The sequence below is a fragment of the Acanthopagrus latus genome, chromosome 6 (assembly GCF_904848185.1).
Source record: "Acanthopagrus latus isolate v.2019 chromosome 6, fAcaLat1.1, whole genome shotgun sequence".
Lineage (NCBI taxonomy): Eukaryota > Metazoa > Chordata > Actinopteri > Spariformes > Sparidae > Acanthopagrus > Acanthopagrus latus.
In genome coordinates, this window is record NC_051044.1 from 28,643,192 (window position 1) to 28,665,441 (window position 22,250).

Below are 22,250 nucleotides of genomic sequence, written 5' to 3' on the forward strand. Positions count from 1 at the left end.
CCACCTCCGCCGCCTTGACTCGACGTGAAGTTTAGCAGCGGAGGCAGTTTCTCAGGAAGAAGCGGACGAGGAGGCGGACTGCGCTTTATACTGTGGAGACAACCGAGAGAAGCAAACCGACGATGGCCGAGAGCAAGATGGGCCCGAACATCCAGGCCGGAGCCGGATTCCTCGCCAAGCGGGTGCAGAAGTCTTTGAACCGGGCTCAGGAGAAGGTGGGTCAGGGAGCTCAGCTTTGGGAAGTTACCGTGGGTCTGTTTAACTTCAACACTGTGTGCTAGAAGCTCTGTCATCAGTGTGGTGAGCCACAAGACACACTTATTCAAGCGTGTTTTGTCGTTCTCCTTTTATGTCCCGTGTTACTATAAACTCATTTGAACTTCTCTTCAGCGTCACTCACACACAGCTGTCTGTAGAAGCAGAGTATGAGACGTATCTAAAGGGGGTGCAGCTTCTAGTAGATTCAGATCTACAGCAAGCCCCCCCAAAAAAACATGGACACGCAGCTCCTTCAGAGGATTAGTTTAATGTAGGAATTGGAAAATGAAAGCAACTTTCTGTCTGTGCTGCTGGTGGAACATGTTTCTCTGCAGCTATAGTTGTTGGTACTTTCCCAGTCTCTAGTTCCGTTATCTAGCTCTTAATGAAGCTCCCATGTGGGATGGGGGGGATAAAATCAAGTCAAGCCTATCTGCTGCACCTCATCATAACCAAGTGTAAGAGCCTGTGACCATGAGAGACAAGGAGAAGCTCCCTGTCAGGCAGTTAAATGTACGAGATTATAAGCCACATGCTCTAAGCCTTTTCAGCTGTGTGTTGCAACCTTTTTAATGGAAACACAAGCATAAACTTTACCAATCTGAGCATCACAGTGTTGTTGAGTGCTGTACAGCTGTGCGCGGACACAAAAGCTGCCACTTCCTGTCTGTGCACTTCCTCTCGCTTTGCAGAGCCTTTCTCACTCAGTTTGTGGTCGATTTTCACTGCTCCACCTCCCAACAGCAGCTACAGGAGTTTACATTTACTCTGAAATGGCAAGTCAGAGCCTATTTTAAGGATTCAGGGATTTTTTTTTTTTTTTTAATTGTGGGAGGCTAGCCATGATAATGAGAGGCTTTGTTGCAGATTTAAAGTTAAAGGTCATTCAATGTGGCATTCAGGGTTTCAAACAGCTGCGAGCAGTGGACTGTGAAGGATGTTGTAATAATTAGCCATGTGTCTAGTTTTAAGGGGAGTAAATGAGTAGGTTGTCCTATATCAGGTGCATCCGTGCTATGTATAGAGCCAGATGTCCACATCATCTGATCATTGGTATCAGCATGTGTTAAGCGATAAGTAGTAACAAGAAATTGCAGGAGAGGAATGGCAAAGACATGTTTGAGGTAATTTAGAAACTGAGCCACCGTTTGTCTGCTATAAGCTGCTGTGGTGTGAGCTGTCAGCCTGGCTAATAAAGGAGAATTCCACCACTTTAACTTTGCCCTTCTGTAACACTGACAATGCACAGTTTAAAAATGAAGGGCTGAGATGAGCAGAACCAGAAATATAATCTCTTTTTACTCCACACATACTTCTTCATTGTCAGAGTCTGGCATCCACATTACCCACAATGCAACTCCAAAGCAAACATTTCACTCAGAGAAGTGGGTGTGTAATGCTAGTTGTGGCTAATATCGCCTCAAGCTGCAAGTTTTTTTTTGTCATTTTTTCAAATGTTTAGTCTTCAGACCCAACTGATACGGACTCATGTGACATCACTAGAGGCAATTTAGTAAACTTTCTCCACATATGCAACATAAACACACTTTGAGTGGTAAATTGGTAGCGTTATCCTTTTATGAGCAATCATTAAAGGGTAATTCGGTGGCTGTGTTGCATTGTTGGTAATGTATGCACCTGATTGTGAATGGAAGAAGAATGCATGGAATAAAGCAGTGATATATCAGGTTCTTCTGTATCGGTTTTTGGCTGTTAAACTACTACTACATTGTTAAACTACCCATAATGAGTCCAACAGTGTTGTAAGAGTGCAATGCTAGACCAGAGGACTGCTCTTCAAAACCAACTTACCCACTGAGTAACATAATTGGTGTCAGTTTGTCAGATTACATGCAGCTCCCTCTGGAGCAACACAGGTTCTATAATACTTTTTTTTTTTTTTTACTATCTGAGGTAGTACTCCCCAAGACATGTTAAACCACTTTTATGTGCAAAAGTGGTGGAGTTACCCTTTAATGCTTCAACCATTGTCTACCTAATGCTGAAACTAATGTCCTCTCTCAGGTCCTTCAAAAACTGGGCAAAACAATGGAGACCAAGGATGAACAGTTTGAGCAGTGTTCCCAGAGCCTCAACAAACAACAGGTACACCAGCATGTAACCTTTTTCACATGAAAACAACTGAAAAGGTCCTGCAAAAAAGCAGTTACTTTACTCCACTTTTTTAGTTAAAAAAAAAAAAAAAAGTCACTTATCCCCCTTACCAGTAATTTCCAGCTAAGCAGAGCACTGCAATTTCAAGTCTGGGAAAAAAAGAACCGTGTCTTTGTTTTAGCTGTTGAGTGCCAACCCACAAGTTCAGACAATCAGCTTGGCCTTGAAAACAGGAAATACTTGAAACAAGATGCAGCTCTCATATTTTCTTATCTGTTCTGCATAAATACTCCTCGTTATGTCTCATCTAGACGCCCGTACACAAACATTTCCCTAGTGTGAGCATATGTTAAAGAAACTGTCTGTTTCGGGCATTACTCACATTCTCATCCACGGAAAACTTGGCCCACATTCAGTCTTTAGAATTATTGAGGCTTGAAAACCTCTTTCTCCAAGCAATCAAAAGATCCTGTGCTAGTGGTGTAAATACCAACTTTGTGGTGAGCTGCACAGCTACCTGAGCTAACAAGCTAACAGAGGCTACAATCAAAAACAGAATACAGTTAGCAGCAGTTAGCTTCTCTTGTGATGTGCTGCCCCTGTTTGTCTGGAGTATGAGTTTGATATTGTACATTTAAAAAAAAAAAAGAAATTAAATAATATGTAACATTTGAATACTGAACTAATTTAATCTTAATTTTGCTTAAGAAAGGTCACATTTAAAAGGGATAATATGCACCCTTTCCCATTAGAATCCACTCAGAGGCTTTGTTATTGCAGCCATACTCAATCTCATGTGACCATTAGCTTGTGTGTTAACGTTAACTGACATTGCATAGATAATGCTAGCTAAAATAACTTTATTACTTTTGCTATAGTTCTACTATGTTTTGGCATTCATTATTATCCTCTAACAGCCACAATTGCTGCTTTCAAACTAAAGTTAAACATTTTAACTTTTATGTAGCTCATTTAGTGTAAAGATACAACAACTATAGTACATTTTTGGGGGGAAAGTGACGAGGAGCCACAGGAAGGAAGTCTAAGCTGCTAAGACACGCTGCTTTCACTTCACCACCACCATCACCACATCAGATGTTGTGATTGGTGTTAATTCAAACTTGAATTCTAGTCAGATAAACAGGTATTTTGGATTCAATGCAGTTTGGAACTATGTGCACTGACAAAGTTACACAGACGCACACTAATTTCATCATTTAAGGTTGTTCAGGAAATGATGAAGTGTAAATTGCTTAGATCTGCCAGGGAGATATTGTTACTGGGCGTCACTGAATCTATATTTTCTGCTTTTGCTTCACACACAGATCGATGGAAACAGGTTGTTTAAAGACGTCAAAGCCTACCATACAGCGGTAAAAGGTAGGTTCTGAAAGCACATTCAGAGAGATCCACATTACTGTTAACGGCACACCACTCTAGTCGGTGAATAATGGGGAAGTGAATTTCCTCTATTCTTGGGTCCTGTGTCGACTTTTGCAATTTGTCGGTGTTGCAATCGTGTACAACAGCAAATACAAATCCTGCAGTGAAAAAGCAGATTCAGCAGTGCATGTGTGATTCATGTAAAATAATCTGTTGTGTTTTTAGTGTTGTCAGCTAACGCTCCTGCATTGTGAGCTCCAGTCAGGAAACCAGTGTTGTTCTGACCTTCTTGGTGTGGGTGTAGCAACGGCACCACAAACCCTAAAAAACAATACTGCTACAATATAATGTGCTGCCGATGCTGGATGATAAGTTGATACTCACAGAGTCATGATTATATTTTAAGAATTTTTTTTTTTGTCCTCCTACAATTTCCTGTTCTTTTCACAGCCGTGCATGAGACGTCCAAGAGGCTGTCCCAGACACTGCGAGACATCTACGAGTCAGACTGGAATGGAGTGCAGGACCTCTCTGTCATTACAGAAGTATGTTCATGAAGTTTTTCTGTGAACATTGGCTTGAAAAATGATCTGAGAGCTGATGATCTGATAAAATCAGTTTCATTTTAGCAGGTCAGGGTTGTTACAAGAAACCTAGTTTTATAAAGTAGGTTTAAAGAAGCTTTGATATAAATATATTCATCTAGACTATATGCTTTATGTCAGGCATATACATTGACTGCAAGTTAAAGCAGAATCACTTGTTTTTGTTTTCTCTTTCTTTTCAACAAGATGGCTATGTGTTTTTAAGGCCTTATAAAGCTAACCTGCTGGTAATCAGACATTTCCAAAGAGATCCAGCAGCAACATTAGTATTCTTTTGGGATCATGTTTCTAAGTAACATTTACTGTCCTTTATCTCTATTTTGGCCTTGACCAGCTTCTGAGGATCCTTTTATCTTCAGCTGCTCAATGCTCTGCATATGTTGTTATGTGAAGGCTCAACTAAAAAGGCACCAGAGTTTGATAATTCTGTGACTTTCTTGAGTCTGATTCATTTATGTGGGTTTGTCTCTGTTTGCAACTCCATACACATGGCACATTATTCATAAAAATAATACAGTTTAATGCATCTTTAGATTAAAAAAATGACTAATCACAGTATCCTAGAGTCAATTGTGATGGAGACCTGGTTTTCATAAACCCAATCAAATTTTGCAGGGGACTGTATATAGACTGGCTTGCTACACATCGCTTTAGCCACAGAATCAAGAACCTCATCAGCTTTCCTGCTAAAGTCTCCTTAATTTACAAACGTGGTCATGCGTCTTGTCCTGGACTGTACGGTTAGCTTGATTAACAAGCTAGTTATCATTCATTCTGAGAGACTTGTTACAGTTTGATGCACCATTGATGTTACTACTGGGTCTCTTAGAGTGAAGACTTGTTGTGGAATGACTACGAAGAGAAACTGAATGACCAGATTGTTCGCACCATGGAGAACTACACAAGCCAGTTCCCTGAGGTCAAGGTAAGGAAATGCTTTTTAACATGAATCAATTCCTGCAAAGTTGCACGCAGGCACGAGATTTGGCACTGTTTAGACCTGGTATTACCACCTGTCCAGACTGATCTAATCACAAGTGGACAGCTGTGGCTATAGGTGTAGTTTCTGTAAAATGTTGAGATCTGATCACTCAGACCACATTAGACCACATTAGACCACATCTAGGCTGCATGTGACCACATTCTGTAGCAGCTTGTATGTTGCAGTCCCTGGGCCACATGGAAGGACTACACATTAACTGATGCTCGCTGTGAAGCAGCAATGACAGGCAGAATGGATTGCACACTGTATGATTTCCATGTGGAAAATCAGAAGGAAAATCTTTGTAAAAGCTGTCTATGACAAATTCTTCCGAACATGGATCATCTTGTGACTCATAAATTATTTTTTTTGTTAAAAATATTGTGTCCATTTGTCCCTGTGATGTAGTTGCTTATTATAAAGCAGGGAAATGCACTCTCTTCAGAAGTGGTCAGTCAAGATGCATGTCAAGACACATGTTAATGCCAGGTGTCAATTGAAGGATTAGAGCTGTCCACTTGTGATCAGCTCACTCAGGACATTTGTCAATACCAGGTATAACCAGGGCTTTTGATACTACCAGTCTGACACCTCTCATCCTTCCACTTACTGGTGGACACCATGTTTACTTAAAGAGACTCCGGTCTTTGTTTCAGGAACGTGTAGCTAAACGCGGTCGTAAGCTGGTGGACTACGATTCAGCACGACACCACCTGGAAGCACTACAGAGTGCCAAGAAAAAGGATGAAGCCAAAATAACAAAGGTAGCGCGAGTATCACTGCACACACAGCAGAGAAAGTGGTTTCAAATGGAATTATTTTTTAAAACAAATATACTTTCATATCCTCTCCAACAGGCAGAGGAGGAGTTCAACAAAGCCCAGAATGTCTTTGAAGAAATAAATAACGAGCTTAGGGAGGAACTGCCTGTTCTCTATCAGAGGTAAGGTTGAACGTCCAACGCAGTAAATTAAAGCAGTGCTAGATAACAGTGGAATCTAATAGCAGAGTTTGGATCATGAGGAGATAAGTGAAGGTACAATATCTTTGTATGAATAAACAGGTTAGAAGATGTCATGCAAGTGTCTCTTTGGGTATTATGAGAAAAGTGTGCAGATGTGTGTCAAAGCAGTTTCAGTTGTTAGGGAAACACTTAAAATCGTCAAACCACCAAGTCACTTAAACTTCAGGCATATCAGTATGTCCATTTAGGAAGCACAGCTGATTGTGAATCAGTTTCACCTGCTTTGGTGCAAATGAAAGTGACAACATGTGCAATGGTGAGTCCAAAATCAAGACAACCCTCTGAAAGGGAAAAGATTTGCATGTGGTGGTCACATACAAATACTCTCTTCTGATCCCTCCTGACGGATCCTTCTCTAGTTTTGTGTTCTGCTAGTGTTCTTGTCACTACTGGTAGCATGAGGTGGTACCCACAGTCCAGTCAGGTTACACAGGTTGTCCAGCTCCTCCAGGCTGGCACATCCATGTGTGTGGTCTCCCAGCACAGACCATGGGGGAGATACCAGGAGACTGGCTGTTACATGAGGAGAGCTGAGGATGGCTGTAAAAGCATCAGCCCATTAGCAGGACGGGTATCTGCTCTTTTGTGGAGGAACAGGAGGAGCACTGCTAGGGTAAAACAAAATGACCTCCAGCAGGCCAGACTGTCAGAAACAGACTCCATGATGTGCTCTAGTGGGACCTGTGCTCACAGCTCAGCACCGTGCAGCTTGATTGGCATTTGCAAGAGCTCACCAGAACATTAGCACACTGTTTTCTTCATAGATCCGAGCAGGTTAACACGTAGCACATGTGACAGGCGTGAAAGAGTCCGGAGACGCTGTGATGAATGTTATGCTGCCTGTAACATCATCCAGTATGACCAGTTTGGCTGTGGGTTAGTGATGGTCTGGAGAGAGAAACCCTTTGAGGGTCACACAGACCTCTATGTCATAGTCAAGAGCACCCAGACTGCTGTTTCCCCTTTCCGTGGGTTCCTCCTGGTGCAGGACATTGCCCAACCTCATTGGCCTGAGTGTGTAGGCAGTTCCTTGATGATGAAGGCATTGATGCCATTGACTGGCCCTCTCGTTCCCCTGACCTGATTACAATTCAGTTCCTGTGGAACGTTATGTATCGGTGCATCTGACAACACCAAGTACTACCTCAGACTGTCCAGGAGCTCACTGATCCCCTAATCCTGATCTGGGTGGAGATCCCCAGGACACCATCCGTTGGTTCATCAGGAGCATGCCCAGACATCATCGGTAGTGCATACATTTACGCGGGGGCCATACACACTACTGAGTTGCTGTGAAAATTTCCGCAAGTTGGATCTATGTGATTTTGAATCCAGCCCTCAGTGGCTTGATGATTTTGGTTTCCATTTATAGTTGTTACGTCAATGTTTTTTAAAGACATACGTTTGCTTTCGCACATTATCTCTAGCTGTGCCTGAATGGTAGAAGCTATTGCCCTAGTGTATTTTATAACTTGGAGTGCATTGGACAACTTTAGAAAACATAGCTTATGGTTCATTCAAAGAGATCATGTGGATAAACTGAAACTGAACTGAACTGGGAACTGTTTTCTGTCTCTGCAGCCGGATAGGTTGCTATGTGACGGTGTTCCAAAACATATCAAACCTGAGAGATGTCTTCTATAAGGAAATGAGTGTGGTAAGATATGACACACACCCTTTAATTCCTCACTTTCATATTAGTAATGTGAAGTATTTAAGTATAAAGAAAATAGCCTGAAAACAAACGTGTAGAGTTATATTTAGAGTTTGTGTGTTTGCATTGCAGCTTAACCGTGAGCTGTACAATGTGATGAAGAAACTGGAGACTCAACACTCAGGAAAAGCTTTCATCATTAAGGGTCTGAACAGGTCAGTCTCTTACATGTTTCCTCACCGTATCCTGAGCCCAACAAGAAAGTCTTCTCTACTAAATCATAACTAATGCTGTCTATCCACCATGTCTGCTCAACCTGCTACTGTACATGCAAGCTCTTCTAATGCTGTATGCAAATCCACCAATAACATTTTTTACTTTTTCGTCTAACAGCATGACAAGCAAGTCGAAGAAGAGAAAGTCCCTGGTCATTTCCAATCCCATCCCTTGCAATACAGCATTCCCAGCTGACCACGTCTCCATCCATTCGTCCACTGATGATGCAAAAGAAGCTGTACCCTCTTCCCCTATCCAAAGAACTCAAAGCATTTCTGAAGAAACTAGCCAACCTGAAGAGAGCGGTAGCTCATCCAAAGATGTCAACTCGTCAGACTCCGATCTCAGCTCCAGCGGCACCAACACACCAAAGAGGCAGTCAGTGTGTGACGAGCGCAGCAACAGCACGGGGAGTCAAAGTCCAGAGGAGGCAGAGGCTGCAGCAGAGGCAGAAGAAGCAGAACTTGCTACAAACCATTCGGATGACTCCGGGGTGGGCGTACCAAAGTCAGAGGCTGCAAGTCAGGAAGTGTCCAATCCGTCTGATTCTGCAGATAGCGACGTTCCACAGAGTCCAGAGCAGGAGAGTGTGAGTGATCCACCTTCAGAGGCGGCCAAGCCCAAAGCTCCACCGGTACCTGCCCCACGCGTCTCCTTCCGCTCCACAGATAAACGACCCCTCTTGAATGCAAAAGAGCAGGAGGAGGAAAAGGAGGAGGAGAGGGAGGAAGCTTCAGCCAACCAGGAGACAGTTGACTCGGAGGATGACTCCTGTTCCGACAATCCACCTGGCTTCCTGTATAAGGTAGACTGAACAAAGACTTAAACGTGGGGGACTGAAATTGTTTGCATTCGGTCTGAGGGTAAGATGAGAGGATCAATATCAATCACATGTATTGTTCTATAATGAGTACCTGTTTAGCATAGCACCACTATAGAGTGATGTGGGGATGGCATAGCTTTGTAGGCTAACTTGGAAGTTGGCATCGTTGTGGTTCCCTCGACAAAATGCCTTTGGGATTTTTTTTAACTGGATTATCACGGAAAAATAATCTCCGTGGCAAACACAAGTTTATGATACTTGCATGTTTTGTTCAAGGAGATAATCTTCACAGATGAACACCACTTTTGTGATTTCAAAGTGCAAATTAAACCGGTAGAAGTAAACTAATGTGAGGCTATAAACAGATGACATCACAGTCATGTCTTACACGTCACCACAACTAATCATCTTTCTATTACTATACACATTTTCTATAAATTGATCAATCTGCAAAATGAAAGTTAGAGTTAGAATAGTTTGCACCTAAAGTCGGCCTGTAAAGTCCGAATAGCAAGTGAATGAGTCTCCATGATCAGTGTGATTAAGTTTAATGTCCTTGACAACCTCTGTAGTGTCACTTTACCAATTGTCAGAAATGTAATAATGTGTTATAGACCAGAAATGATACATGTCTCAAACCTGAAGGAACTGCAGACTTTATTTCAGGCATTAAACTGAAAACACCAGATTTTAGTGTTTTATGCTAGCAATGGCCTGGAAGTTAGTATTGCCCTGTTTCCCACGACAAAATTCCTTTGGGATTTTTACATGAGGCTTGAAGAAAATGCAGAAAATATTCGCTGTAATAAGTACTGAACATAAGATCAGACTTCACCAGGATCCACCACTGGCTTTCTACTACCCCCATGCAATACACACTTTTTTGAAATTGATAAATCTGCAAATTGGAAAGTTGCTAACAGGCCTTGAGGAGTCATTCCCACAACCCGGCCATTTTGCTTTCTCTGGAACCACAAAGGGTTTTGGGCGACTCTGTTCACATTTGCAGTAGTACTATGCTGATGTGCTAAGTACAGTGCTGGAGTCAGTAACAGCTCAACAGGGCTAAAGTTCAAAATAGGCCTACCAGTATATTTTAAAGATACATAATGAGCACATCGTATCTCATTTCTTTAATTCATACATGTAAACATTTCAAAAACCACTAGCAAGATAACGCTTTTAAAAAAAAATGTCATTTCCCTCCACTTCCAGATTATAAGCTAATTATAGGCCTAACATGTTATATACATGTTCTGTACTTAACCAAAATGAGATATTGACTTCCTCATCTAACCCTCTTAAGAAAGTAAGGCTTTTCCCAGAACGATCAATGATTCCTTCAGAGTAAGACAACAGTAGCACAAGAGAAGAAACAGATAATGAAACACAAATATCTAGCTACAGTTCGCTTGTAAGATTAACCACCATAAGCTACCACTCATAACCAACCAGATGAGGCTGTAGCTGGAAACCCCTGAGTGAGTTGAATTAAGCAAGATTGTGTTTTATTGCTCAATTCAGCATTTCTTTTTCTCAGATCTCTTTCTTTAAACCAATATTAGATTACCTTTTTGCTTTAAAAACAAAGTGAAGGAAATGAGGACAGAATACACTGTATTGTTTGTTTCATGCACAGTTTTTGCCCACAGTGGTATCAGAGTTTCTGACTGAGGTCAATCTTACAATGGCAATTAACAAGACTTTATCAGTTATCTTAGGTTGTTTGTAGCTGTGGTTTGATTGGCTAAAGTCTCTGTCTCTACCTCATCAGTACAAAGGATTTGACTAAAATTTCCTTTGTGTCTTCACACGACATTTAGAAAACTACTCGTGGAAATTGACCTGTATTTCTTTTAAAATATGTGAACACCAGAAACAAAATACATTAACCTTCAGTGTAATGGATTGGAATAAATATTCAATATCGCCAAACCTGGGAAAACGTTTTTATGGTTGGTGCTCTTTTTAAAGTTGACTGACAACGTTGTGTGATAATTTGTCTGAAGCTTGCATTAATGTAATTTGTGTTTGACACCAGGGGGTGGCGTTAGAGAACCATGCAGCATCTGAAGATGGACAGCTGCAGTTTGATGAGGGAGACATCATCCTGGTGCTCGAGGACTCTCAACAGGTTAGTGTGTGTTCTTGTTTAGGTATTGCTAACTTCATGTGGTACCAAAGAGATCAGAGATTACATGATTCCTATAAAAGTCTGCTATAAAGGACTTCTGACTTTTTTTCTGTTGACCAGTAAACTGTGCAGATTTAATCTGGTTTTGTTTTTTGTTTGAACCATGTGTGCATCCTGCTGGTGATGCTTTTTTCCACAATGTCTGTATTGAGTTAATCTTTGTTTTTCCTGTTGATAACTAGCCAAACAAATGTCACCCTGAGATTTTTCCACTGCATTTTAAATTTAGTCTGGCAGCAGAAAATGTTTCAAATGTCAAAATTAAAATATATCTACTGAGCATCAGGGGCCATGCTCACAAAACATCCCTAGGCTAAGTTTTTGGTTTAAGGGCAATTTACAAAGCATTCAGTTGCTTGGAGTCAGATTAAGTGAAGTAAGATTCAGTACAGAGGACTCCTAAGTCAGTAAGGTCTGTTCTTACTCAGCCTAAATGTGCTGGTTATCAGCCTCTTCTCATCAGTGTCTTGTAATAAAGCTAATGAAGTTTTCAAAGCATATTTTGATAGAAGTTTAATTAATAAGGATAACAACAGAGACAATTACTTGTGTAACTCTTCTACTTTTTTGAAAATGGAAAACATTCCTTTGGCAGTGCTGGTGACATCAGAATATCCCAGCTGTCTGTGAGAATTATTCATCAAACCCAGAAAGGGTTCCAAATGTTTTTTTTAAGTTCATTAGGTTTACAATGAACAACCAGCAAATGAATTGAACAAAAACAGCTGATCTTATGACCATCAACAAATGATCTGTTATGGAATTACTATATCTGCAAAGTGCTGATATATACCATCCATGAAATTTGTTCTCAGTCTTTTAAATTCTTTCTTTGATATAAATGTAATATATTTTTTACATTGATTTTTGTTTAAATGCAATTTATAAACGTGGTGCTTCCTTTATCCACAATGTAATTTAACCACTGAGTGACTTCACAGGAGGCAATTTATTAGACTTGCAGCTTCCTCTGGAGCCACAACATGATTTATGCACATGTTCCTGTATTGCAGTAGTACTCACCAACACCTGTAAACACACTTTAATGTGAAACTTAGTGGCCGTACCCTTTAAAAAGGAAACACTAAAAGCTAGAACTTGGTTCCCTCTAATGGAACGATTTTTGTCAGTCGCTTAGAAAGCAGGAAATCACACCGAAAGTCAACTCTAACACTCACTCACAAAATATCTGATCAGAGAGTGGATTTGTTTTCTTAACATCTTACATGTGTTTTGATGCCTGTGTGTCGCAGCAGGAAGGCCTGCTGAGGGGGATCAGGGAGGAGAGCTGGAACCAGCACCGGGATCTAGAAAATCACTCTGGGACCTTCTCGGAAAAACTCATCCAGCCCATTGAGGCGGAGTGAGGGAATAGTCACCCCTCAGTCTGTAATACTCTCTTCTTCCATTGAGCAGTGGCTGACTCACACTCTCTCTCTCTCTCTCTCTCTCTCTCTCTCTCTCTCTCTCTCTCTCTCTCTCTCTCTCTCTCTCTCTCTCTCTCTCTCTCTCTTTCTCTTTCTCCCTTTCTTTCTCTCCCCCTCTCTCTCTCACACACACACAGGAAGTGAGCCCATATGTTTTGGGTGCAGAAGCTGTCCAAACAGATGACGTGACAAACAGACAGACGTGTAGTTACTTGCATGCTCCGATGTTGCAACTTTTGGAACAAAAGTGAACATTGAAAACATTTTGTGAGAGATGTTCAGATTGATAAACGTTACAGTATTTTGCCCTTTTTTTATCTTTTAAAATCATTTATATGAAACACTGTGAAACCAAAACTCTTTTTATATTGATGCTATGCTCTTGTGTAAAATTTCCTAATAAAGTTGAAAATAAAAAACAGTGGACGGTGTTCTGGTATTAACTGCAAGGCTCCGTATCACACCTTTCATTCAGCTGATTTCCAGCGTTGAAGAAGCAGAGAACATAAAGTAAATTTAATTTGCATGTTGTGAACAGAGGAAATTGATGCTGCAAGACTTCAGATACACAGAAGTGGAGACTACAATGACTCACACAAATGGAATGTGAAAATATTGTCAGGACCTGGAACTGAGACATACTGACTGATTGACTGTGAGGAGTTTATGGAAGAAAAGAAATCTGTCCTGTAACCTACCTGGATGACACTCGTTTCCCCTAGTTTGGCAGTTCTGCCGTGTGGAAATAATAATAATAATAAATAATAAGTGTTACAGGGTTTTTTTGCACATCACAAGACTATACACAGACGTAACCTGTTAGTTGATAATCCAACACCAAAAGGGAGTGTTAAATGACAGAAGCCTACAGCTACAGGGCCGCCCTGCATCAGAGCTGTTCATGTGTTTCAGACGGCTGGCTGCGCTTTGCTGTTGGGTTTAGGCTTGGGTTTGGTGTGATGCTTCATGCTATATGCAAATGCCAGCATGCTAACATGCTTAAAATGACAGTGCTTATATGTTAAAGGTACCATGGTCGCCATTATAGTTTAGCAAGTTAGCATGCTAACAATTGCCAGTTGGCCACAAGCACAGCTAAAGCTGCTAGAAAGCTAATTATTTAAGGGTGCGACATGTAAGAATTGGCCACTTGTCTAATTCGCACTTAAAACAAACGGGGGGCAGCTTAACACCAGAGTAACTGCTAACTTTTGCTAATGGTGGCAGCCATTAGCCAGTTTGCTAATTTACTGGAGCATCAAGTGGGCCAGACTGGGAGCTCAGAGTGCCAGGGGTGTTGGTGTTTACACTAACACCACAGCAATGTTGGACCCGAAAGTGATGTTGCTAGCTGCTTACCGTGCTAACATGCTCCTGTCTCTGCAACTCAATACAAAGATGTTATAACATCCAGACTGTTTTTTCTTCATTCTGAAGATAAATTTAGTTAATTTTTAAAAATGCTTTTGAATAAAATCTTGCACCTTTTAGTATTGACTCATCTTCTGTGGTTTTACCGGGGGACTACAACTGACTGTTAAAGGTGCATGCTGCTGTACCAAGTTTCATGTCAGTCAATGTCCGTTAAGACCATCAAAGTGCATTAACATAAACTAACAACTGGCTTCCAAAGATTCCTATAGTGATACCTTTACCCACCACATCACAGTCATATAATGTGAGAGGAGCTCAAGACTAACTGATTAAAACAAGGGAACATCTGATGATAAGATCATCTGATATAACTGAAAGCTTCAGAAAAACAACTAAACGAACAGATACTAAGATGCAATAGCTGGCGTTGATGTCTTAGAGGCAGGAATAAAGGGTGGAGTGAAAGTGCATGTCTGGTGTCTCTTCTGTTCCAGATGAGAAAATACTGCTACATAATTGTGAAAGTCTCTTTTATTGGCATAAACTTCGTTCCGCACCATTCCTGTGAAATGAAGTCACTACAGTGACACAAGGACTTGGTGTAATACTGGATAAGACTCCCATCAGCCCTGATTCCTGGAAGAAGAGCATTAGACTGGATATAACAAGTGGTTTACAACTTCATGGCCTCTGATTCACAGCTGTTGGTTTGACGAGTTAGGTGGAGAAAACTTTCCTCTGCAACATTTTCTCATACATACATACATGGCTCTTCTTACTTACAGCCATTTCAGGTAGATCTAGGCACGGCCACGAGAGAATGCCAAGAGTGTGCAAAGCAGTAATCAAAGCAAAGTGTGACGACTTTAAAGAATTTAAAATATAAAACATGTTTTGAGTTATTTCACACTTTTTTGTTAACTACATAATTCATAGTTCACATTGTTCATTCATAGTTTTGATGCCTTCAGTGAAAATCTACAATGTAAATAGTCATGAAAATAAAGAAAATACATTAAATGAGAAAGTGTGTTCAAACTTTTGACTGGTAGTGTATATATAATACTAATAATTTCACTCAAATACACACTGAAGGAACAACCACACACAAGCCTCCCCTTCTGATAGAGATCCAACAGTAACTAAGATTCTGTTATTTATAGAGTTGCTCCATCACTGAGAGGTTAATATTGAAGGTGATCTTCACAGTGGAAGTCTCCGGGCTCTCCTCCAATATGAATACAATGCATTGTTTCTTGTCTTCTTCTCAATGAGGGGCCTTTATCTGGGCGAGAACATCTCAGAGAGCCGTTTCTTCTCCTCCGGCCCCGTGCCGCTCTGCTTGTTTGTGGTGTGAGTTTTCCTCGTGGCTGCTGGGGGGGAATAGGCGTGTAGGTCACACAGGGCTAACTGCTGTATTAGCTCAGCTCCATTAACAAGCAGTCTTATGTTGACAAGGTGGATGAAAGATAAACTTGTACAAGGTCTCAGGGAGAGCTATGAATTTTCAACCGCTGGTTCGGTCACACTCATGTCTAGTTCAACAGTTCAGCTTCATACCACAGTGTGTTTATGAATATTTTCAACAAAGTCACTCACATTTTGGCAGTCTGCGTAGATCATACACTTATACTGTGATAGGAAAAAGATCGTAGGGACATTTAATCGCGAAAACCAAGTATGAGTTAATCTCTGTGGAATAGAGGAGGTTAAATCATTCATCTTTATTTCTTCCTGTAATGATATCCTTTTTCCTCTTCCCCAATGCTGAGTTTAAAGGCCCGGGTAAGGTCAGAGGTCACGCTTAGCAACACAAAAACATCCCTTGACTCACCGACACTTCAGCAGGATGGATGCTTGCTGTCACTGGAGTTTGAACACACAAGAGGTCAATAAGAAAAATGATGTTGGCTCACACAAAGCTCATCTGTATTTTCTACCTATTTTGGAACATTTAAATTGTAAAACGACACCAATGAGCTAAGAGATGCTAAACACTCTATTAGGAGATTGTAGAGTGATTCGTCTTGGATTTGACACTATGAGTGACATCTTTCTGATTAATTATAGACATTTTGTCCATTGTTAACACAAAAAAGACCTTATTATTGTTGGTTTAAAGGTTACTTGTTAGGTTTTGGGCTTCTCGTAGCATCATAGAGCTGTTTTGAGGGTCCCTGTTTTCATTATTTTGTACACATGCAGAGTACACATATGTGCGGGTATTCCTGATGGTGAGTGAATCTGCTGTCCTGACATCAGAGTTCATTCCACCACTGAGGTCATTCGCAGATCACCTGTTTAGGTCAGAGTTTCCAGCGAAGGGATACGGAGGTTCTACGGTTGAGAAAATGTAGTGCCAAAAGAAAGGGCGGTCTGACGGTGATGTAAAGTGGTGTGAATTTTCTCTATACAACGTACACTTTTTTTAGGTGAGCCTTGTTTTAGGTGGTTTAAAATCGCTTTGCATCTGGACCCCATTCACTGCAGTACAAAGCTGAGCGTCTGGGCTGGAGCGACTCTCTGCTTCTCCAAACTGAGGCTGCGCTGATCGGTGATTACGGTAGGGAATGAATCAACTATAGATATGTACTTTATATGGCCCCCACTTCAAAAAACACAAACTATCCCTTTAAAGAGACAGGTACCAAAACAGCATTCTGACAGAGGTTTCGAATAAAGGTGCTGCAACAATGGAAAGTATAAACACTCGAGGATGTAAACATTTTCTCATACAGGCCCAAAATAACAGTTTGTAGCTGAAAGTAAGCGTAATATGGGACCTTTAATAATGAGCTACGCAAAGGTTTTATGAGGAGGGAATCTATACATTTGCTAGGTCTCAAGGATGCATAGAGTGAGTGTGTTTTTGCTGAGTGTAATGAGACTGAATGTAAACTTAACTTCTGTTTGTTTACAAGAAATCTCCACAGGGAACCTTTAAAGACCATTCTTTGCACTTGTTTCTTCCCCCATGATCACTATCACTCCTCAAGCCAACACATGCTGAAACACAAGAGCCACCACTCACCTGGAAAGTCCCTCTGTGCCACACATACACCAGCGTTTGGAACATCAAATGGAAAAGCTTTAATGAATTTGATAAGTGTAGGTTAATGATAAGTGAATCTAATATAAATATAAGAAAATATAAAGTTGCATGACAGGTAATTATTTTAGTGTAGCTCTGTAGAATGAATCCCTTGACATTGATCCCTAGCTTGCTTTAGCAAACAGAGTTGCATGAAGTCCTGATAAAGTCATGCGTCTGAACCTCTGGAGCCACACATTAGCAGCCTTGTTTTAATTGTGGTAATCATGTGGCTTCCTGTGTGTGTAGGTGGCCTTGTGCATTTATGTGTGTGGAGGGAAGAGTGCTCCTTCCTCCATCTCTCAGTGCTTGAGACAACATTCAGACACTCCTAGTAGGAGTGTGTTATGTCTCTTATCACCTTAGCTCTGACATAATGCAGACAGTCCTGTGTGTGTGTGTGTGTGTGTGTGTGTGTGTGTGTGTGTGTGTGTGTGTGTGTGTGTGTGTGTGTGTGTGTGTGTGTGTGTGTGTCTGAGAGTGCGTGTGGGGGTTGGGAGGTAATTTTGGCTCTGGGAAGACATAAATAAAATCCCCCACATGGCTGGCAAGTTGACCAGTGGAAAAAGAAACGCTTTAAACTTTACAAGCATCCACATAGCAAAATAATTGCAGAAACGCTGAAATAGGTGTTCTAGTTTGCGTCTCTTCTCAGGCTTTTCCAATTAGCCTGCAGATGTAACTATAGCACAGCAGGCCCCTTGAGCTTTTGCAGTTTCAGCGTGCTCCTTGTTGCATGGAACAGGGTCTTTTTTTCCACGGTTAAGAGCCAAATCAGAAAAGGTCACCTGTGTTCACTCTTTCCTCTCTTCTCTCCGCGAAAAGTTGGTAAAACAACACACTGTCCGAGCTGACGTAGAGAGGCCATACATCAAACAGCCAACAATGCTCAAACTTCAAGTTTACCTTGAGTGCTTGACTCTCTGTGAGATTTGGACCAAAGACATCATTTGTATCAGATAAGTAAATTTGTATACACAGCCAGAGTTTTGATGTTATAAGGAAACAGCCCCTAAATGTATGGGTACTGCAATTTGACATATTTCAGGATGTTGACATATAGGGCAGAAGAAACAGTTCCAAGTGCAATCAAAAGTTGCTCTGATGCACATGTCAGCAAGCCTACATACACATCCAGCAGGCACAGCACAGTCTTTGCACTCATTTCAAGCCTCATTTCAGGCCACCTGATGGATGAAAGTCCAGTATTCATTTTTCACAACATGAACCACTGTCAATTTAAAAAAACACTGATCAGTGAAGTTTTATATTGCTTTTACTTTAAACTAGCAATGTGCCACTTTTTAACATTAATTAATGCATCATTATGAAGTAAATGCTGAATGCACACAATAATGCTATAGAATAATTACACAATCAGCGATTAGACTTGGCTTTCATGATGCAATTTTGTCAGCTGTCGACCATGAAATCTGCTTGGGATCAGGTCAGGCTAGCTGCCTGGCATTATAGACTGCATGAATGTATAAAGACATGCTTTTTTTCCCCCCTGTGTTGCTGAGGAAAAGAGAAAATGATCCAGCTGTCATCGTGACAGCAGCAGCAACAATAACACTACTTGGAGTCTGGGGATGCTGACTGTTTCTACGTTCAGTAGCAATGATGAGTTTTCTGTTTTTTGTGTGTGTTCTTGTGTTCAGTCAGTATACCCTACCTACAGACACACACACACACACACACACACACACACACACACACACACACACACACACACACACACACACACACACACACACACACACACACACACACACAGATCACAGATATTCGCCATGAGATTTTGGCTTGCCCTTTGCTGTTCTTTGGGCACAAAAACACAAGAACCACTGAGCTAATATATTCAATTTGCAGTTTCCATTTAGGATGACTCTAAGTTTTCCCACAAGCACTTGAATGCAGCGACACAAAAGCTGTTTCAAAGCAGTCTTCAGCTATGCCAAAAAACAATTTGGTATGATTTGGTGCTGTTTACAGTAATGCTAACCGAGGGCCTACATGGTTTGTAGTTTAGGGACAACAGATTCAACGCTTGCTTTAGTGAGACACTAGATGTCAATTCCTGTCCCTTAGTGTAGTTACCAGGTGGCTCTCAAGTCGGATCTAGAGTACAGTGTTTCCTTATGACTAGATTTCAGCTTCTGTATTTGCTCTGATAAGCTATCTTAAAGGTTCATTACACTTTATTGTTTGTCTGGGACAGGCTGCTGACCATTTCAAAACTGGGGCTGTACTACAGAACTGCTGTTTAATTTTGTGGCATAACATATTGCAGTTCAGACTTCATGCCAATAGAGGTCAGTAAAGGTCACAGCTTACTTGATCTCTTATACAGCATATTTGAACTTATCTCCCAGAGTCTTTGTCTCACAACCATGGCACTCACTCTAATCTTGATCATTTCTAACCATTTTCACTGTACAGCCTGATTTTACAATAATCTGGTGGGCGCACAAATAATTTTAGAATGACTTCTGTGCTTTGTACAACTGCTAAATGTGAGAAAATGGTCGTTTAAAATATATTTTTTTGATGTTATAAATGTTGCTTTTTAAACCTCTCAATGAAATAAACTGCTGTATAAAGTAACATCCAGTGTATTACCACATCAGCCGGTATTTGTTAGTGTTTGAGGAGAACTAATTGTTGTATTATCAGTAGCTCCAGTGCAGTGTGCTGCCTCTATGCCATGTGAAAATGTGTTTTTACGGAGAGAAAACTCTCTTTGTCCCAGCTCTATTGCCTTTGGCAGGTAACACTTCTTGACTCAGACTTCTTCAAATGTGGGGCCCTCTTTTCCTATAGACTACACACACACACACACACGCATAACCATGAGGAGACCTCCAAATAATCACGTACTGTATGCTCTGCTTGCCTGCCTGTCAGTCTGCCATGAGAGCAAGTTGAGTTCCAACAAAGTGATGAGAGGCAGCTGAAGATGGATGTCTGTGGGTTTTCCAGGTTTAGTCACACTGGCTGCTGTCTTGACATGTAGAATATGTGAGAACAACACCAGAATTTTCTGACAGTGAGCACCTTAAGAAGATTTCTCGTGTTCTGAGGTTTTGTCCATATCATGATATTCATCACTGCAGTCTTTCAGCGGGGAGATGCCTACCTCTGTTTAACTCACTCCTCATCCAGTTTACATCAGACTGACACCGTGCTTCACACTTACTTACTTTTTAATGTCAAGTGTCAAATGTAAAAGAGAGACAAAGTCACAAATATGTCTGAAGTCTCGGCTGTGACGTCCTGAGTTAAGTATCATGTCAGTTGTCATGAAGAACATCAGCATGTGTGTTTAAACCATGTATGATGTTGAAACATTTGAAGATGACACAGTTACTCATGTTTTTCATTTGACTTGTTTTAATCCAAGGCATCACTTTTTATCTGCCTCATGGACTACACGTGATGCACCATCTGGTCCTGTATAAATATAGTAAAAGAGTTTAAAGTTGCTCCACACTTTTTTCACAACATGACACTGATTTTGTCAAGTCATCAGACTCAAGTCGATCATTTTGATTATTTATATAAACTCACAGATTGTTTTTTTTTAAGTGGTTGTAATCACAATCAATCATATGATCAACTGTGACAATAATGTATCGAATGACAATGTGAAAAATTATCACATAGCTGTTGCTCCTAGTTTAGCCAGCCATCATAGTTGTTTCAATAAAGCTATCTTAAAAGCTGCTCTTGTCAATATTTTAATATTAACAATTAATGTAATAAATATTATTAATGTTTAAGAAGTCAGAATGAAATCTACAGAGAATTATCCCTATGGAGCTTGGATTTACAGAGTAATATAGTGAGTTTCAGCTCATTGTTTTGCTGTCTGATTTCAATTGTGCTGCTTTTGGTCACTCTCGTTGCTCTCATAGTGTTGTTTTTGGCAAAAAATCGTAGAAATTTCCCCGTAGACTGCCTGCTCAGCAGCAAACAGCAGACAGACACAGTGAGAGACCAGCTGATGGACATAGTTTTGCAGCTGAAGAGTCAGATTCTCCCCTTGGGAGTTGGTAGAGACCAAAGTCAGAGCTAAAAGTTAGCTGAAGAGTTGGACAGAAGCATAACTCCAAATGTTGCTGCTGGATATGTGCAACCATAGCATCAGGTTCACTAAATTGCCTTAAAGACATCATCTGTAACATTTCTACACTAAAATGTCTAAAACTGAACTGTCGTTTGGTGTATATGATGTTGAGTTGTTATTTTACTAAAGATAACAGTGTTTCATTGGTCACCTGTTGCTATGACTTCAGGGAAAGCGTCAGAGTGGACAGAGCAGCTGACTAAACGTAACGTGAACAAAACTTTAATACATCATCTCATCTGTGAACGTTACTATGTGAGTTATGTAGCCCAAATAGTTTTCCATCAGCAATAGCTGTTACATGCTGAAGATGACCATGTCCCCATGTAATTGACTTGTTGAGACCCCTAGTGGCAGAAATGATGTACTTTTAAAGGTTATGTCTCAGTGCTGTGTTCAGTTTGTTTCCACCGCCCCCAGGTGGCCAAAAAATCTATCACTGTGCGTAAGAGTCAGATTTCGTAACATTATGAAGCCAGTGGAATGAAACTTTTTTTTCCTGAACACAGTTTGTTTTATTGTAAGAAAGTGTAACATATGTAGCTAATAACGTAAATGGCGAATTATTTATCACACCTGTGCGTTTCTTACTCTGACAAGTTAAATGCACAGCACATTCACACTTGGCTGTAATGAATACAGTTACAAAGAGCTGCATACATGGTTCTCTCAGTGTGTTTTCTATCATCTCCTCATGAACATCGACTGTATCATGTTCTATTGTCATTTCTATTTTGAAATAAGTTTTCTGAAATAAGTTTCTTGACTTGGCGTGTTGTACAACATCACAGCCTCTTCTTCTCTGGGACCAGCCCGACTGGTAATATTCAAAGCTCCACCCTAAATGAGGTTGCAATGCCTCCCCCCCCTCTGTCTGACTCTGTTCTGCCTCTCCTCACACTTCACCGCTCACCC

At 40.8% G+C, this 22,250-nt stretch overlaps 1 protein-coding gene across 2 annotated transcripts; it reads left to right on the forward strand.

The window, feature by feature from the left end:
• Positions 1 to 84: 84 nt before the first annotated feature.
• Positions 85 to 13,162, forward strand: bin2b (bridging integrator 2b). 2 transcript variants are annotated; one of them, XM_037100294.1, is made up of 12 exons: positions 85 to 215; positions 2,284 to 2,364; positions 3,699 to 3,753; positions 4,207 to 4,301; positions 5,191 to 5,286; positions 6,000 to 6,107; positions 6,201 to 6,286; positions 7,949 to 8,024; positions 8,154 to 8,236; positions 8,415 to 9,102; positions 11,162 to 11,254; positions 12,568 to 13,162. In XM_037100294.1, exons 1-12 carry the CDS (start codon positions 123 to 125, stop codon positions 12,679 to 12,681), a joined length of 1,668 nt encoding a protein of 555 aa, XP_036956189.1. In that variant the 5' UTR covers positions 85 to 122; the 3' UTR covers positions 12,682 to 13,162. The 2 variants fall into 2 exon arrangements, with proteins under 2 accessions (XP_036956189.1, XP_036956190.1); XM_037100295.1 differs by having other exon boundaries at positions 86 to 215; positions 12,571 to 13,162.
• Positions 13,163 to 22,250: the final 9,088 nt, after the last annotated feature.

What these genes read in the sequence shown, in the direction of transcription:
- bin2b (XM_037100294.1), top strand. Translation starts at nt 123, where the DNA reads ATGGCCGAGAGCAAGATGGGCCCGAACATCCAGGCCGGAGCCGGATTC. An exon ending in ATGAAGCCAAAATAACAAAG is followed by an intron (nt 6,108 to 6,200) that starts GTAGCGCGAGTA and finishes CCTCTCCAACAG; the next exon opens with GCAGAGGAGGAGTTCAACAA. An exon ending in TCTATAAGGAAATGAGTGTG is followed by an intron (nt 8,025 to 8,153) that starts GTAAGATATGAC and finishes TTTGCATTGCAG; the next exon opens with CTTAACCGTGAGCTGTACAA.